Source organism: Notolabrus celidotus, chromosome 4 (genome assembly GCF_009762535.1).
Source record: "Notolabrus celidotus isolate fNotCel1 chromosome 4, fNotCel1.pri, whole genome shotgun sequence".
Lineage (NCBI taxonomy): Eukaryota > Metazoa > Chordata > Actinopteri > Labriformes > Labridae > Notolabrus > Notolabrus celidotus.
The window spans coordinates 9,605,307-9,623,771 of NC_048275.1; the positions used below are offsets into that span (position 1 = coordinate 9,605,307).

The 18,465-nt window shown below is 38.9% G+C and overlaps 2 protein-coding genes across 4 annotated transcripts in view; both read right to left on the minus strand.

Moving 5' to 3' along the window:
* The window catches only part of mcph1 (microcephalin 1), a 41,991-nt gene extending 33,736 nt beyond the window's left edge, over window positions 1–8,255 (minus strand). Inside the window, exons 1-10 of one of the 3 annotated variants that reach the window (XM_034681677.1) lie at window positions 8,120–8,250; window positions 6,876–6,919; window positions 6,070–6,161; window positions 5,838–5,956; window positions 5,654–5,735; window positions 4,699–4,810; window positions 4,484–4,615; window positions 4,325–4,405; window positions 1,928–3,133; window positions 744–859 (exon numbers count right to left, since the gene is read on the minus strand). In XM_034681677.1, the coding sequence (XP_034537568.1) occupies window positions 744–859; window positions 1,928–3,133; window positions 4,325–4,405; window positions 4,484–4,615; window positions 4,699–4,810; window positions 5,654–5,735; window positions 5,838–5,956; window positions 6,070–6,161; window positions 6,876–6,900 (1,965 nt within the window). In that variant the 5' untranslated portion in view covers window positions 6,901–6,919; window positions 8,120–8,250. Of the gene's footprint in view, window positions 1–743; window positions 860–1,927; window positions 3,134–4,324; window positions 4,406–4,483; window positions 4,616–4,698; window positions 4,811–5,653; window positions 5,736–5,837; window positions 5,957–6,069; window positions 6,162–6,875; window positions 6,920–7,884; window positions 8,015–8,119 lie in introns of those variants that run through there. The other 2 variants (XM_034681678.1, XM_034681679.1) reach the window with 2 other exon arrangements.
* A 4,716-nt stretch (window positions 8,256–12,971) lies between these two features.
* On the minus strand, window positions 12,972–15,222 carry npy4r (neuropeptide Y receptor Y4). The gene is made up of 2 exons (XM_034682284.1): window positions 15,152–15,222; window positions 12,972–14,533 (listed from the first exon to the last, which is right to left on the minus strand). The coding sequence occupies exon 2, from the start codon at window positions 14,461–14,463 to the stop codon at window positions 13,111–13,113; it is 1,353 nt and encodes a 450-aa protein (XP_034538175.1). The 5' UTR covers window positions 14,464–14,533; window positions 15,152–15,222; the 3' UTR covers window positions 12,972–13,110.
* Between the last annotated feature and the right edge of the window lie 3,243 nt (window positions 15,223–18,465).

Consider the following 18,465-nt stretch of genomic DNA (forward strand, 5'->3'; position numbering starts at 1 on the left):
TAACTATGTAAACTTCCTATATTACAGAAAACTACAGTGTCATGGGATTTTGTCATCGTCTGCACCTGCAGTAGTTTTAAAAGTTAAAGTTAAAGCTCAGTTAAATGAGAAGAAAATGCACTTTAAAAGTATTTTTTTTCCTTCTTCTTGTGTTTTTTTAATCACCTGTTCTATTTTAGTATAATTTCATACACTCATGTTGAACTTTTATTAGTTTAAACATGCTGTTTTTATCTTCCTTTGGACATTTATGCGCATAAAGCACTTTGACGAGCCTTTGTGCATGAAATGTGCTGTATCAGTATACTTTCTTTTTTCCTTTAACACAACATTATTGATGTTTTGTACCCATATCCATGTTTTTGATGATTTAAGGAAAGAAGAGAGATAACCATGAGCTGTGTCAAATTCTGAAAAGCTCAAAATTTTCACTGAAAAGACTGAAATTGTCAACAGCCAAAGCACAAAATCAAACAAAGCTTTTAAGCATTGGCATAAATTAAAAAATTGGAAGATTCATAATCAAAACTGTGCTATCCAATTTCACAGCAGTACATTTAATTAACAATGAAGCTACCTACTTGTGACTTATTATGCATGCTCTATGTTTTTGCAAATATTTCCTCCAACACTGTAAGAAACATCACTCCCATATGCATCATCAAGAAATATGTCTTCAGACTCTCTAAATTACACATCAGCACATTTTAAATCAGCTTAAAACAATCCACAGTTCTTCTTACCGTTGTCTTGTTGACCATACTCTGCACACTCGAGCTGATGTTCTTTGTGGGATTATCTTCTCCTTCAGAGGGGATCTCTTTCAAACCAGCTGCCACTGTACATTCATTTCCTCTACCTACGATGCAAACAAGAAAATAATTGAAAACAGTGTGGGGGGGATGTCACTCAAGCTATCGCACAGCAGGCAATGAGTTTGTGTGTGTGAGTGCGTTCATGCATGTTCTCATCTGCTGTTACATTCACAGCTGGACGGAGGAGCTGACATTAAACTGTAAACATCAAATGTTTTTTTTTTAACCACTTACTATCAGTGATATCACCAACTGCTCACTGCAGTTCACTATAAAGAAATACTGTAGACTCAAACACTCTTAGGTCGTATGTGCTGCTCCTCTAATTACAATATAAAGTTCAATGTGCTCATCTTTATGTAGGTTGAGAAAAAGAGTCGATAAGTATATGAGTAGCTTGAATTAAAGGTGCAATCTGTAGTTTAAATGCCATCAAAACAGCCACACTATAACTCAAAACACAGAATTGAAAACGGCTAAAAGGCTTACTTCAGATCTTTGAAAACGCAGTAACATTAAATTGTAAAGGTTTTCTCTTTCTTTAAACACTTTTCTCAAATTTGTCCCCATCAGTGAAGTCAGTTATATTATAAAAGTATATAAAATGAAGGTTTTGCATCCAAAAACTTAATCTAATACTACAATACTTGTCCTGTTTTGGACTTTTGAGAGTTTAGACCACAGCATAATACGGCGTACCAAGACGTATCACACCTACAAGCAAATATTCCAATCACTGAAGAGTACCTACCTTAAATTCAGGATCTAGAAAAAGAACTGGGCCACCGACAGACACACAAACAGAATCTTTCTATTAAAAAGGCCTCATTAATTAATGTTGAATTTATGTTTCTTTATTCTTCCCTAAACATCCATAAATAAAAAAAACTGCCTTCACAAAACTACCTAGATCACAGTGTTTATTTAGAAATCCAGTGTTCACTGAATGAATACTTGTGTTTCACACCTTTGAAACCACCAACAGGGCTCACAAACATACCTGGAAACTTCCACAGATCAAATGTAACTTCTTTCAGAGCATAATAATGAAAAGCTGCATTCTCATTCCCTTTTAACACTTTCACTTTATTAATACTGTCAGTTTTACTCACTTTCCAGGTTATGAGAAAAGACACTAGCAGCAGGGTTTTTCTCTTGCTTTGACTCTGTGCTAGCTTCTGGAAGCGTCGACATAGATGCCCTCGTCTTTCTTATCGTGGTTTTTTCTGTGCTTGTAACTGGCAAAGTGCTTTTTCTTCGCCTCTTGTCCACAGGTTTGACGCTGGCTGCTGAAGTATCAGGAGGAGGCAGAGATTCTTTAACATCCTGTTGTGGATGACTTCGAGACTCACTGCTTGTATTAGCTGGCTGTTGGCGATTCCTGCCAGTCTGACCTCCTTCAAGTTTCCTCTTCTTTTTGCTGTTAGCTTCAGATGCAACACTTTCACTTCTTCTTTGTTTTTTCTTGTTTGCTGTGGAGCCGAGCTCAAAAGGAATCTGAAAGGAGAGTTCTTCTTCAACAGGTAGAGTCGGCAAAACAGGCGTTTGTGATCTCTGTTGGCTAGTGTTGGAAAAAAAGTCCTCAAAGACACTATCATCGGCATCAGTTGAACAAGAGGCAACAGTTTTAGAGTCACTAGACTCGGTGAAAGATTGTACCAAGGCAGAAAATGATTGTCGGGCTCGTTTAGGTGCTTTCTGTAACGGAGAGTCTTTTGATAGTTTACCTGCAGCATCACTTAATTTTGCTACAGGTGATGAGAGGCGGCTAGATGAGTTCACAGTGTCTGTAAGAGAGCGAGTCTTGGTCTTTGTAAGAGCTTTAGCTGCTTTCAGTTTTCCCTTTTCCTTTTCAGATTTATCAGGTGATGGGCTGGGAAGTTTCGTCCGTGATTGTTTCTTTTCTTTATGAATGTTCTTCGGACTATCAGTTCCCTCAGCCTGATGAGCCTTTTCTGGTAAACCAGCAGACGCATGTTTTACTGCTGGCTTTTTTCTTCCTGAGGTCAGTCTTGTTTTTTTCTGTCTACTCCCTATTTGTTCCTCTTCATCCCTGAAGTCAGAAAGATTCAAACTTGGACTTTTGATCTTCTTTGGCGTAACACTGTCTTTTACGTTTGGATGTTTCAAACTCGGGCTTGCAATCCGCTTTGGCACATCCCGACAAGGTGACAGCCAGGGCTTCTCAGAGGTTTTCTTGCGATGCTGTTCGAGGTGGTCATGATCTGTAGCATCAACCTTTGTTCTTCCCTCGCCCTTATCAGGTGAGTAACCAGGTTCAGCCGCAGAAGCACTGGAATCATCATCCGACTGATCATCTGTATTAAAGGTAAAATAAAAATCAAAGTTTTAATGGATCGTGTGGTTTTTCTGTTTACCTGATAAAATTAGATATTTAAAATACAGACAGCTGATTGCACATCATTCAATTTTGCTTCAATAAACCTTGAAAATATTCAGTTTCCTGCTTATACAAGGTTTGAATGCACTTAATGTGAGTGTCATTGAACAAAATCTGCTGTGAAATGCTTTTGATGTTCCTTTTTGATAAAGCTTACAGTTAGAGCTGGATCAGGCTTGGACCAGCTTTTAGTTTTGCTGCTATAGGCTTAGACTGCTGGGGGAACTGGCGCACTGGGATCCTATCTCACCCCCTTCCCCCCAACCCCCCATCACTTACTTTAACTCTGCCTGTCTCGTTCAAGTTACTAACCATAGACCTTTCTGAAGTCCCTGAGCTCCCTTGTCTCGTAGGTCCCTCTGAGCTGCCGTAGGCATCCTCCTGCTGTGGATGTTCCAGACTCCAGCTGATACGGACGTGCTGGATTCCAGCGGCAACAGCTTCTACTACTCGTCTCATCACTATCACCGCTCCCTCTGTCTCTCTTTCCAGACCCAACTCGGTCGAGGCATGATGGCTGTCGAACATGAGTCTGGTTCTGCTCGAGGTTTCTGCCTGTTAAAATGAAGTTTTTCCTCGCCACTGTAACTAGCTAAATATTGCGACGTGCGATGCTCATGGTGGATTAAGGTGGGGTAAGACTGAGTCTTACCCTGTCTTGAAGTTGGGTCTCTGTTCATAATTTGACATAGAGTGGTCTAGACCGCCTATGTTTGTAAAAGCGTCTTGAGATAACGTTTGTTGTGATTTAGCGCTATACAAATAAAGATTGATTGATTGATGTCCTATCATATTAAAATATTTCAGAGAAAATCAGGTCTAAACACTAATAATTACTAAACTACTATAGTTACTATTACTAAAACGAGAAAGTGCCTAAAAAAACTACAAACCACAAACACTCACTATACAGTTAAGATCATGTGACTACCTCTTGTGTTTACTTATCAGTTTACGCAACTTTGTAATCCAAATTTGTCGATATGGTAAGTTGGATTTTGTATTGTCAGTCTGAGCCACATTCCTTCAAAAGACATACGCCCCATGTGTTTATAAAAATAAATAAATAATTGATAATTTATGAGAAAATCACATCCAGTTTTCTTACACATTAGTTTGAAGACAGTCGGTGTGTTCCCGAGAGACGGCTTCTGCCCAGTGGGTGAGCGGCATTCAACCATCTGTGACGCTGAAACGTGGAGACAAATACGTGTAAGAATGTGATGAGATATTTCAGTCACTCCTCAAAAACTGCTGCGTCACATACCTGTTGGTGAGAGGTATTCGTGCTTCTCTTTCATGTCTTTCAAACGCCGTGCCATATAATCCGATCTTTTCAACCCGGGACTGTAGACTATTCCGTTCTCTTCGTCGATAATGATGGGCGACACTTCTGTAACTGTGGATGTAAATGTTTAGAGAGTTATCACACTGCAAACTTTTGTTTCAGATAGTTTTTTGAAAGGTGCAGTAATGTCCTACCTATAGACTGTTTAGGATGTAGGTCTTTCATCATCCTGTCCAGTTTCTTTTTCATGCGTCTGTCATTATCAGGTGTCTTTTCTGGAGAGTCTTTTGGCTGCATGCAGCGGTGCTACACAGAAAAACATTTTAAAAAAAGGTTTGAATGGGTGACGCATTAACATCTGAAGACTGCGCAACCATTGACCTCAGCACTTAATATTAACCTCAACTGTTTATTACCATAAAGCACTTACAGTCTGGCACTTGACCTTTCTCTTTCGTCATATGTTTTCAGTGAAGTGGGTTTTAAATCTTTTTAGGAATATGTTTCTTTTAATGAATTGGCTTTATCTGTGTGAATGCTTTTAGCATGAATGCAATCACACAACTACAACTTCCCAAACATCATTTTAACCAATGTTTCAGAAGTGTGGGCAAACTTAAGGATTTATTTCAGAAATAAAATATAAGAAACTCTGTTGGAGCTGTTTATATCGTTTAATTTAAGGTAAATATGGGATTAACTTTGCTGCCTTAGGTGTTGTCAATATATTTCGTTACTCACTTTTATAGGTTGATAGTATTGCACAAGGTGACGTGTATATAGATGGGCTGGTAAGACAGGAGGGGCGGACCCCGGGGAAGGGGAATGTTTTTATACCAGGAGATGTGAGCACACAAACACACTACCTATTGTTTGAAAGAAGCCATTTTTGGCCTATATTTGAAGAAAAATTTATTAATGATAGCTTATATTAAGGCAAACTAGCGTGTGAATTTAGGTTGTACATTATAAATGTTTTATCTACAGTTAGGATGCCTGTGTGTGTGATTTAAGCGCATAGAGTAGAGGTACTGTAAACATTACCATCCAGGTTAAAACCAAAAGCTCACTGAAAACATTTTAACTTAAAGGCCTGTTACTTATTTTCAAGAGAACATAAACATCAGATGTTAACCCGATTGTACTCACTTTCTTGTTCCTTAACACTGTGCTGTCATCATTTAAGGCTGGGTACAACTCCTCATCCCCACGCACACCATCCTCATAACACCTAGACATCATTCATCAAAAAGAAGCCACATCAGGAGATTCAGCAGATAAAAATCTGAAATGTTGGATTCAAACAGTGAATAGTTCTTGGTGTTATTATTACCTGCTGACCCAGAGAACAGAGACCAGCTTCACATCACTTTTCTTTGCTTTCCTCCATGTTGCAGGGTGACCGTTCTTGAAAACTACATGTGTGACTTGTTTATTGAATGTTTTTGTAACCTGTAAAAGAGAAAGCCTTTTTTTGTAAAGTTGTCATATCCATCAACATTAATTAAACACAAGCAAAAGCAAACAGTATCACCAACATGAATTCTTCAGCCCTGTGGTCTTACCTGAGCTCCCATTTCCTGCAGCTGCTGAACGAATGGTTTTGAGCAGTTTGCTGTTTTGTCTGATGACCACACATCAACATAGGCGACAACATCTGTGCACACATTCAAGACAGACACAAGATTAACAATGACCCAGTACTGTAGACCTCAGTTACTCAACTCAACTCATTTTTAATTATGTAACATCTTTCATCAATTGAGGTTTTTAAATCCTCTCTTAAGACTTACCTTTTCTCCCTGGCTTTTAATCAAGGCTGAGTGGACATACGGCATAATTTTAATTACACTTTAATTTATTTTATTCTATCTTATTTTATTATATATTTGCACTGTGTTTATGTATTTTAGTATTGAATTGTATGTTATGTTTGTCATTTGTGCTGCTTTTTGATCTGTACAGCACTTTGGTGAACCCCGGTTGTTTTAAACCTGCTCTATAAATAAAGTTTGAGTTGAGTTTCATACATTCAAGCATGCAGCCAAACATGCTTCACAAAAGGACAGAGAGACAGAAAACAACAGCAAAAGATAAAACGATACGGGACTAAAACAAGACAGAGGAATGTGATATGTAATACTTTAAAAATAATAATTAAATACAATCAATACATTAAATAATATCAAACAAATACCAGAAAAATAAAATAAAACGATTTTAAAAAGAAGAAGAGAGAATCAAAATAAAATAAATAAAAATGATGCTAAAACAATGGTCATAAAAATAATAAAAACAATAATGTGGTTCAGAGCTAAAAGGAAATTACTCCTAGTTAAAACAGCACTGAGACTGAAATAATATACATTACCATTTAGAACTGGACTTGTGGTCATCACTTGCTTGGAAATTCCCCTACACAGAGACAAATGGAAAATCATTTTACAGGTGGAAGATGAGCTCACAAAAATATGTAATTAAGTAATAATAATGTTATTTCTTTGCTGATTGTGTTTTAAATAAAATGTACGGTGGCCCTGAAGTGCAAATTACAACGGCAAATCAGATCATTTCTGATTTGCTGTAGTGATTTCTGATTTGCTGTTGTGATTTGTACTTCAGGGCCACCATAAAGATGAGATGAGAAATTAGTTTCTGTTCCTTCATAATAAATCAACCAATCAGGGCAATGGGGGAAAAAAAGAAGAATCAATCAGTGTCAAAATCAGTGCTGTCACATGTCATCTTTACTCTCTTTGTTGGATAAATGATCTCATGTGTTATAAATATTTTCACACAGCCTAAAGCGTGGTATTGTACTCCTAACATTGTCTAATCAAAAGAGAAAAATATACATATTGTTTCATAGTTATAATATAATTTTAGGAGGATATTCAGCTTGTTCCTGTAAATGTCTGAATCTAAACTAGCAATCATTTGAGCAATGATTCAACTATGCACTATAGTACAGTTATTTAACTGGACTATAATCTGAATTAATACTACTTTAAGCTGCTCGTGTTCTTCTTTAACTCTTACTTGTGCTAATTTGGTATTTATATCAGTCACATACAGTCCAATTTCTTCCCACTTTCATCTCTTATTGGATGTACATGTTATTTAGCATTCATTTGATATGTTTAACAACTTGTTGCCTCTGGATTTAAGTCTAATGGTTATTCAGAAGCTAAAAAGTGTAAACATAATATCTGAAAAGAAGGTTTTTCATGTTGAATGACGATGGTTGACAGATATCTAACAGAGCCAGACTGTCTTAGCTTAATAACTATAAAGTTACAGAACAAAGTACATTAACTGTGCCTCAAAAACGTTGTTCAAATAAGATCAAACTTATTTTAAAGCACATAAATATCAGTCACCTGTCGAGTAAAGTTCCTGTTGATGGTGTTTCTTGGTTTATTTACAGTGTTTTGATGCTAACGTCCCAAGCTAACTTTCCAAAAGTGTCCTAGCATCCATGCTGGAGCAGCTAACCCGAGTAAATACTTCCGCAACACGCTGACATGCGCATAAACTGAGGTTTTGACATTTGACAGTACGCAGGCGTGAACATAGATATCAAAATGTATTATGAAGTGGATTAAAGGAACTTACTTGATGCAGCAATGAGGTTTAAATTGTGCAATTTCCAAAAGTACCAGACTACAGGGTGTAAAGCTCGCGCGTTCAGTTTGTGATGCAATGCATTCTGGGACGGACGGCCATGATTGGCTGACACGAAAACACGTCACTTCCTAAGTAAATGTGAATGTGAGGAGAATGTGTGAAAAGGAGGTGAAAAGGTGAAAACCTGAAAACCTAGTCTAGGGCAGAGGTGTCAAACTCATTTCAGTTCAGGGACCAAAAACAGACAAAGTTGATTTGAAGTGGGCCAGACCAGTAAAATCATAAACTAATAACCTATAAATAACAAAAACTCAAAATATTTCCTTTTGTTTTAGTGCAAAAAAGTACAAGTACATTCTGAAAACATTTTATGAACTATCTTTTTTAGAAAAACAGCTGTTGTATTTTTCATCATGATGAGTCTCATAATGGGGCCAAATATTCTATTCTTTAAGCACAGAAACCTGCTGCAAACACACCAAACACACAGGCTTCCCAGTCACCTGCAACACAGTGTGTAATGTTAACTGCAAAAGAGCAGATAGATAATGATAATGAAGAAGGAAAAGTTGACTATTGTGGACCCCCAGCTCCAAACAGACAAACAAAAAATTGTTTTTTTCTTTAGGTCACATTATAAGATGCATTCAAGTCTAAATGATTTATGTGTAGCTTGATTTCATATTCACAAGTCTTTAAAAAAAAAATCATGTCATATGTAAACCGATTTCCAACCCATAGCTTTCTTTGTGTGATCAAACTTAATGAAAGTAAGGCGGCTAGGCCACAGACAGTTAAAGGTACAGCGAGTTAAAATGGTAATGTTTAACAATATTGCCAATCCCTCCAATCTGTGAAACAATGGTGGCTAAGATAAGAAGCTCCTGGAATCAAGATTTTACATTTAGGAATGTTTATCCATACAAAGTCTTTCATGCACAACAACAGCAACCACTCTCTTTGTCTTCTTCTTCTTTGTCCTAAAAATGATGTATTTTCGGCTAAATAAAAAACCTGTTTGGCTTAAAGTTTTTCTGTTCTGTGCTAGAAACATGGCAGTGCAAGAAGGTGTCTTCCATGGAAGGAGCCTGCGCCTGTGTAGATGTAATATACTTATTCTAAGTTAAAAGAGACAAAATCATTTTCATGTTCAGGTGATCCTATTGTAATTTAACCGTCACCTTTAAAGGTGGCCTATTCCAACTTTTTGTGTTAAGAGCAATTTTCTGTCAAAACTACAATTTCTGAAGTTGTTGTGAACCATCAGACTGCCTGGTGTGAATTAGTAGTCATTACCTTACCCCAACAATATTTCAAACTGTGTTTATACCACCTGTTTTTCCAGACATCTCACTCTCTTTCCAGACGCGACTGATTAGAAAAGCAATGAGACCAGACTGTCTCAGATGTGACAAACATTAATCAAATTGCATAAAATGCTAACTGATTTTTAGGAAACAAACGTTATCAAATCTGATAATCACTTCTTATTTATTCAGCTGTCATTTTTGGGAACGCAGAAAAAACAAAGATTTGTATCAGATGTTGTTTATTGCAGAAAAGAGATTAAGGCTTTTGAGGTAGTAATAAAACATCGCTGAAATACACAATAAATGTTTTTTTGGTTATCAAACCAGGCACATACACATGACAACAATGGCCGACAGTTTGTTCACAAGTCCCTGTTTACAACTAGCATTAACCTTGTGTCCTGGATGCTCTGATGAAAATAGGACAGCTCTTAACATGCACAGTCATAACCAGGCTTTCAGGTTAAATAGGTTACATAGACAATAGTATGCACAAAGACGCTTCATGCTATTTCTACATTTGTTATACCCATCTAATATTATGGACTGATGTCACCTCTATAAATAAACAAACCACAACACATTTACTGCAGAAGCTTGGACAAATGCCTTAAACACAATAGTAATGCAAAAATGTAAGGAACACAACAGCACCACATGAAATACAACGTTTTTAACATCAATAAAAGCCTCCATGCCAGTTTTTAGTCCTATATACATTCACACATAAAATTAATTTAAAAATGACAACAAACCTCAAAACCTGCTACAGTTCTCCTTGTATAACTTCCTGAAACTTTACTTCAGGAACTATCACCTTATTAAACATTGTCAGTCTCTCAGGGAAAGCCTTACAATGATTGAATCATATTCCTCCAACAGACGGTTTGTCTCCATGGGGAACAGTGAGTCTTCTCCTGCCCCTCTATTACACAGAGTGCCTTAGGGTTAAGTTCTCAGCCCAGTTCTAGCAGGGACAAATTATTAGTAATTTGCATATCTTATCATTGCTATGCTAATGGCTCTCAGTTGTGCGTTTCTGTTAACCCAAATGACCACAGCAACTCAGCCTACTCAGAAAACTGCCTGTCTGCTGTTGGGAGCTGGATGTCTCATATCTGCTTCAGTTTAATTCAGATAAAACAGAGCTTCATCTTTTTGGTCCCAAAAACCCATCTAACAACAATTTTATGTTTAGGTGAAAAAATTGGTCCAATCCTGCTTTTGTTCCAGCAGTGAATCATTTCAAAAGTGAGCTCATTTTTTTATCTGCTGCATCTTCTCTCAGCTTGACTTTTGCGATTCACTTTTCACCTGCCAGTCAAATCTACTTTTGGAAAACTGCAACTCGAACGAAACGCAGCAGCTAGACTTTGATCTGGGATGAATCACAGATCACTCATCTCTCCAACTTTAGCATCACTACTTTGTACTACACACATTTCTCAGCTTTTAAAATCCTACACCACAACACATCCTGCTGGTTGTCCAACAAACACTTGTTGTTGAGACCACCTCCAATCCTAAAGGTAAAGGTGACTGCTCCTTAGCTGTAGCTCCTAGACTGTAGAATTCAATCTGCTGAATCTGCTGACTTTGAAAATAAAAGTCTCAAAAATCCACTTTTTCAATCCATATCAGTTGTTCTGGTATGTATTCAGCAAGTGCTATACAAATAAAGCTGATTTTTTAACATTTATGAAAGCTCCTGTGAGATACTTTAAAATGACCTTAAAAAGCAAAAGAGAAAATCAGCCTGAAGACTGATTATTTCGAGACAGTTATTTCCAACCTCTGTAACTGCTACCAATTTCTCAGCGTAACTGCTAATATCGATCTGTTTAATGACCGGTGAAAGCTTCTAACAGGGTCTTTAGAGCTCCTGTGAGGAACCTTCATTTTTTGGGGGGGGGGTGGGGGGGGGGTGGTTTTGCAGCCCTTATTAAAAATGTACATCTCATCCCTTTGCTGATCTTTTCCTGTGAATGAGTAGGTAGTCGTTTCTGACCAAAAATGTCACTCAGTTAAAACATGTCACTCATTGTGAATATTTGCTGTTGAAAATGTAAAGAAAGGCTCCTTCTTAAGTGTGCTGTCAGTCAGCCAGTCTGACTCCTACCTCCTCACAGCAGCTCCAGACGTTTAAAACCACAATTTAGAAAGTGCCAGTCTGATGCTGATCGTCTTGTTTCGTTTTTTAGGTCACAAAGAGGCATTGATATTAAATTCCATCTGTTTCATAACCAGTGAAAAAACTCCTCACAGGGCCTTTATAGTTCCTGTGAGGAACCTTTGATTTGTGTCGATTTTGGCGCCTTTTGTGGGCAAAGAGGAACATCCAATCACTTTGCTGATCATGTCTTATCTTGTTATTGTATTAGTATTCTTTTATTTGGGGCTCTGGTTTGGCCAAGTGGTTAAATTAAATTGTGCACCCCATGTACAGAGGCTATTGTCCTTAAAGAGGGTGGTCTACTCCTTCTCTCCCAGTTACCAGCTTTAACCACTGCCTTATCCTCTCAATAAAGGCATAAAAGCCCCAAATAAGCCTAAAAAATGTCACTCTGCATTGTAACAGTTTAATGTATCACTCAATATTACATGACATGCTGCAGAGAATGCAAAGAAAGGCTGTTTCTTCAGTGTGCTGTCAATCATCTGGCCTGACTCCTACCTTCTCATTGCAGTTTCAGGTATTTGAAATTACAATACAGAAATGATCTGTCTTGTTGCTTGTGTTCTTGTTTGCTTCTGTATGTCATAAAGAGGCATCACACTTCATATCAATTTGTTTCACAACCAGCTACAAACTCCTCAGAGGGGCTTTGATTTTCATACAACAATAGGACTCATTTCACTGCACAGATATTGAGACATGTCAGAGTGGGAAATTAAAACTGTGGACTTTTTTTTTGCTGCTTCAGGCCAAAGACCTCAAGGCATTTTACACTTCACTCTTTCATTTTTCTAAAAGGCAAGAAATGTCTGCTTTGGAAAAATGCATTTTGGATGAATGCATCTGCATCTCTCGTCTCTCCATTGGTTTTCTCAGGGTTTTTCCTTAACGTCTCACTTCACTTGAGGTAATGGGTAACAAACATGGCACCAAAGAAAAAAATAATAATCTAAATTGTGTTTTGAAAAATGTGGAGGCAGATGCTCTCTGAAGTTAGAGTTAATCTGGCAGCCATGTAATGGACATGTTAGGATAAAGTGGTAAAATGTGTTGATTTCTTGACTTTTCTAAAATTCAGAGCTGTATTCAATATTTGGAAAATGGTCTTACTTTAAATTTGAGAACAGATTTGATTGGCTCTCTGGACTCTTGCATCTACCAGGTCACACATTTGATAATTTACTGCTGGTATAAAACAGTTAATATGCTGATTTGTTATTACTGCAAAAAAAAAAAAAAGCTGCAGTTGGTGCAATATATTAATATATAAAGCACAAACTGTGTCAAATAGGGAAAACACGCAAATTATTCATGGAACAACTCACATCAACACACTCTTTATAAAACTAAGAGCTACTTCAGAAAAACACTTCACCTCACATGTCACTTTTAAACATTGAAAAACTATTGTCCAGTCTTTAGAGGTAGGACAGAGAACAGATGTCCTTTCTTCAGCCTACTACAGCAGTTTCCTTTAGGTTGTAACATCAGAGTCAAACAGAGTTGCTCCTGCAGCTCAGAGGCACAGATGTTCGAGACATTTCCATGTGCACGGTGGACATCGGAAACCGTTCACACTCATCTTCTGCTGAGTGGCAGCGGCAGTGCATCAACACCTCTCTCACCTCCTGCCGAAAGTTGGAGTTGAGGAAGCCATAGATGATGGGGTTGATGCAAGTGGAGGACATGGCCAGCAGATGGCAGAGAGAGAACAGCAGGTTGTGGTGGCAGACAGGCAGAGCCTCCTGGTTCCAGTCTGATACCACGTTGAAGATAGTGAGCGGCAGCCAGCAGAGAGCAAAGGCTGTGATGAGGGCGACCAGCATGATGTTGATTCTGCGGCTGTTGGTCATGCGGTGGTTCTCTGGGGTCCTGGCTCGATCTAACATGTCTTTGCGGTGCCGTAGCCTCACAAAAACTCTAACATAGCAGAGCAGGACCAACAAGAGTGGGCCACAGTACTGGAAAAGCAGGAGCCATGTGGTGTAGGCGAGCCTGTGGTGCTGGGAAGGCCAGTGCTCCAGACAGGCCTCCATATGTGGAGAGGTGGCGACATAGGAAAAGAGAGTTCGGTATGCGTTTGGAGGGGAGGATGAGTTTTTGAAAGTGTAGGAAAGAGAGAAAGGTGGAGATGCATTGAGATAAGTCTGAGGGGATACCTGTTGATGGAAAGGAGACTGAGGCAGGACCACATTGGTGTAGGGATCACTTGTGAGGAGCTGAAAGGCCAAGAAAGGCGAAGAGGTGAGTCCAGCCAGAATCCAAATCACAACAACCACAATATAGGCTTGAGGGATGCTTGGTTTCCATCCAGAGGGGTTAATGATGAGCTGATGTCTTTCTAAAGCAATGAAAACCAGAGACAGCGCTGACACGGTCACAGAAACACACTGGATAAACGGCACCAGGCGGCACAACAGCGATCCGAACACCCAGTGATCCATGAGTGTGTATATGACAGTGAAGGGAAGGCAGAAGACGCACACCAGGATGTCAGAGAATGACAGGTTGCAAATAAAAATGCCGGTGACATTGACTTTCTCTCTGCGTCGGGTGATAATGCAAATAAGGCCAATGTTCCCCAGCAGCCCCAGCACCATTGTGAGACTGTACCAAGCCACCAGACACACCACAAGGAGAGAAGACATGTGGCAGAGCTCATCATGGCCGAGGACAGCCAGGTCTGACAGGAGATGAGTTTTATTCTCCAACCACTCCTGCACCGACTCGTGACTGTTTCTTCCCTCCTCCCATGGCAGGTTGCGCAGCGTGGCGGAGGTGTTGAAGGGCAGAAGAGGAGCTGTCGACGCTGGAGAAGGCTGGCTTGTGTTGCCACTCAAGGACATGTCACCAGGACTTCAGTGTCACCAGCCCCCAGGATCAAACTGTCCATCCCCACCCTGTGAAAACATGCATCTGACACCAAGACAGAGAGAACACAGAGGGAGACTAAAGTGAATCATGTGCAGAGCAGCTTGCATAGGATTACAAATCTGTTAGAGAAGAATTGATATAGTTATCCCTTGAGAGGCACAAAGTAAGGAAAGGTAGAGATCCTTTGGCTGGAAGAAATAAAATCAAGTATGTTTGCTTAAAGATAGGAGGGAAATGTATAAGGCTTTTTTAATTTACTTACAGGGAAGGCAATTTATTCTACATGCACTCATTTCGAATGTTGGGCAGTAATGGCGGCACAAATAGCAGTGCCGCCATTACTGCCCATTACTCTCTGTTGCTTGGTTTTAGCATTGCTATTTTCTGAGTCAATGGTTTTTCAGTAACGGAGTAGTACTCTGTGACAACACTGACCAATCTTCCAGTTGATGTCTGTGGCATTCCTGATGCTGGCAAATGTGCAAGCACGCTGGCATGAGTTCGCCTAACAGGAGGACACACAAGCCTGTGATTCTCGGATGAACTGACATAACCAATACCTAACAATGCAAGTGCAGTCTGCCAACATGCTGGCAACTTGCAAGTTTGACACTGTAAGTGTGGATGGTGTTGCAGGTAGAGATGTCTGATCAGTGTTACCTTTGTGGTCGACTGATGTTTTGCTCCTGCTGCACATTAGTTCTGTGTAAGATGAAGAATCTCTGGCTCCAAGGTAAGTCACTGTGCATGTTTCTACTCACCAGCTTTCCACATCAGTTCAATGATAAACCAAATTAAGCTAGGTCAATAAAACCAGTCATTTAGCAATAAAACGCATTAAGTTAATTTTCTTTAGTTAGTCAAAATTTTAGATATAGCTTATCATTTCATTACAGAACATTCACATTCGCTTACTATAACAGCTTGATAACCTTGATGTGGCTAAGCTACTTTGGCCATGTCACTGTAGCTTAGCATGCTGCATTTGTCTCAAGGGTAGCTACAGTGTGGTGGAGCTATTTAATGTATAGGTTCAGGTATTAAAAAGTATAATTGTCGGTCTTGTTGCTGATGATCTTTGCTTTTATAAGTCATAAAGAGGCACAAATCTGTTTCGAACCAACCCAATGAGTCTTGGAAATGCGGCTGTGATGTTTTTTTTAATTCAGATTTCAAGGCCCTGATTGTAAAGGCACTCTATGGATACGTTTACTGACTGGGATTAGACAAATAAACCTTTTTATAGGTGTTTTTGATGGTTGATGTGCAGGAGTTTTCTTGCAATTTTTAATGGACTGATTTCTCTTCCACCCTTTCTTTTGAAATAGACCTTTCAAGTTTTTTTTGCTACAACTACAAACAAAAAAGTGCTTAATTGAAAGGAAAAAAACTGCAGTCCAAATAGTTGATTTTAATGTAAGTCCCGCCTCTGATAAGACAAAAGGCAGACCATGATTTAGTATTTTGTTGACCAACAGGGGATGGCTACCAACATTTCAAGGTGGGCCCTGGCCCTCGTCTGATTCCAGCACCCGCATTAGGTTTACATTTTTGGATTTACATTTTTGTGTTTCAGTGAGATAATACATTTTTGGCTGGATTGGCATGAAATGTGTCTCAGATCTCCACGCTCCTCAAAGAATACTTTGTTATGATCTTGGAGATCCTCTGAATTCTCCATTTGGGCCATCATGACGTCAACATTTTAATTTAAGTTCAAAGTTCAATACTTTCTATTATGACTCAATGTGTTGTGTTTTGTTTTGTTTAACTAGCAGAGCAAGCAAACTTAACACAATGGGGAACATGTTGAACAACAAATAGTGCAATCAAATTTTACTAAGCACTACAACAGTTGCATGAATTAATTTAATGATAGTAATAATCACTCTATTCTCTTCCTCTAACCATTTTAAGGTCTCAGCTTTGTCAGTTCTCCTCCCAGAAATGGGACAAACGGATCCTTCAGTCAGGTTTGAAGACTGAACATAATAGCCTAATGACAATAAAATTACTGAGCATACATCTGAGCAGACTTCTTCCTTTCATTCACACAATAAACAATGTAGTATGTCTCAGTGAAAGGGCATGACAATGTCAGGATCCTAAAAATGGATTCTGAAACCTCTGCCGTGTTGAAAACAAGCCTGTCATTTCCCATTAACCACACACACACTTAGCTACCAGTCCCTTCACACTGCATCATTTCTAACCTGCTCTGTCAGTGTGATGAGTGAGCTGCAGGCAGGGTGGCACAGAATTGATCCTCCTTTGTTCATTGGAAAGAAAAGTGTAATGTCACCAGCAACCAGATGTTGGAAATCAGCTGGAAGACAGCAGGTGAACCACAAACACCAGGAGGGAAAAAAGCGGGAATTACCAATTAGTGGTAAAATTTGAGCCTGTAATGTTACGGTGAGATGGCACTGAAGGATCCAGTGTGTCACGATGATCTTCTCCTCTATAGCAAAATGTCTCCCAGATAAGGATCATTATGACCTGGTGCATCATATTCTTCCTTTCTTCCTCGCTGAAGTGTCCTCCAGCTCAGAGAAAACCGCCTTCTCTAAATGTCAGTTACCATGAACCAGTTCCACCTCGATTCTCATGTTTGTATTTTTCTGAGAAAAGCTGTAGTATAATGTATCATAGATTTTTATTTACCTACCTTTTTACCCATATTCTCAACATTTCTTTTTTTGTCACAGTCCAAGGCAGTGTTTCTTCACAATATAAGGATGGGAATATACATACTTCATACAGATTTCCTTGCAATGTAATGTGAAATATCCTTCTATAATGCATGGAAACTAGAATCTAGAGGCTTTAGTTGTAAGCAGTTCTGCAAGATTGATATGTTTTTGAATGAAAAAGAGGGTTCCTAGATTGTGAAAATCCACCCTTTAAATTCCCCTCTGTGCAGTTTCATGCAAAATATATTCCCTACAATATGCATACTCTATCCCAAGAGTTGGTTTAATTGCTTTTAATAACATTGTTAAAATCAACTTTTTTCTTATTGCACACCACCTGAGCTATTAGTCAACGTTTCCAGTTATGAGAAACCATCAATTTAGAATCATTTCGCACAATATCCAAAACTCAAAGACAACATTTTTCTGTTTGTGCATGCTCAGTCTGTCTATTCAGAGACAATTTCCTCCCTCCTTCCTCCTGCATGTGGAGAAGCAGGCTGAGAGGCTGCATAACGCGCACAACCTGAGATGATGACCCGAGCCTCATTATGCACTGCCAAGGCTGTCAGGGACTGTGCGGATGGTTCCTAACGAGACATTATCACCACCAGAGCTGTCAGCAGACAATGTTTTTTTCCTTTCCCACATTGCCACATAATAAATAGAACATTCATGCAAATCAGTTTCATCAATGCTCCATAGTTTACAGTTTTTCCCCAGTTTTTATTTCTGCAGGCTCCTTTTGCTTGAATACATAATTAAAACTCATTTTTAATTATAGAATATTACAAGAGACCTGCAAATCACTTACAACACACACTGCATACATTTTAGAACTGATAAATATACTGATAAATATAAATAAGTAGGTAGAATATAACGGCTGTCCATGTCAGAGATCATTATTTTGTACAGAAGATCATTACAGTGCATAATATAAAGCACTCACGTGGGTGGTGGGCAGTGTGGAGTGTCTCTTTGAAGCCAAGATGATAAAGAAAACGACTCTGACCAGGTGCGAATCCACCGAAAGGAGAGTTGGAGACAGAGCTGAGCATCACAACCAGCAGAATGTTTCTGTGAGCACTGAGGGAAGCAGCGCTGATATTTGGTTGAGAGCCTTTTGGTTGCCAGAGACCCTCTGAGCACTGAGCTCTGCTGTCACACAGTGGTAGATTAACCCTATTACATCCTGAAAGTGACACCTGCTGTAAGAGCTTCTATAATGCATGTAAATTGACAAGAAGCACTGGTGTCGGAGAAAGATTTCATTTTTTA

Coding starts and splice junctions, on each gene's coding strand:
- npy4r (XM_034682284.1), bottom strand. CDS start 14,463: ATGTCCTTGAGTGGCAACACAAGCCAGCCTTCTCCAGCGTCGACAGCT.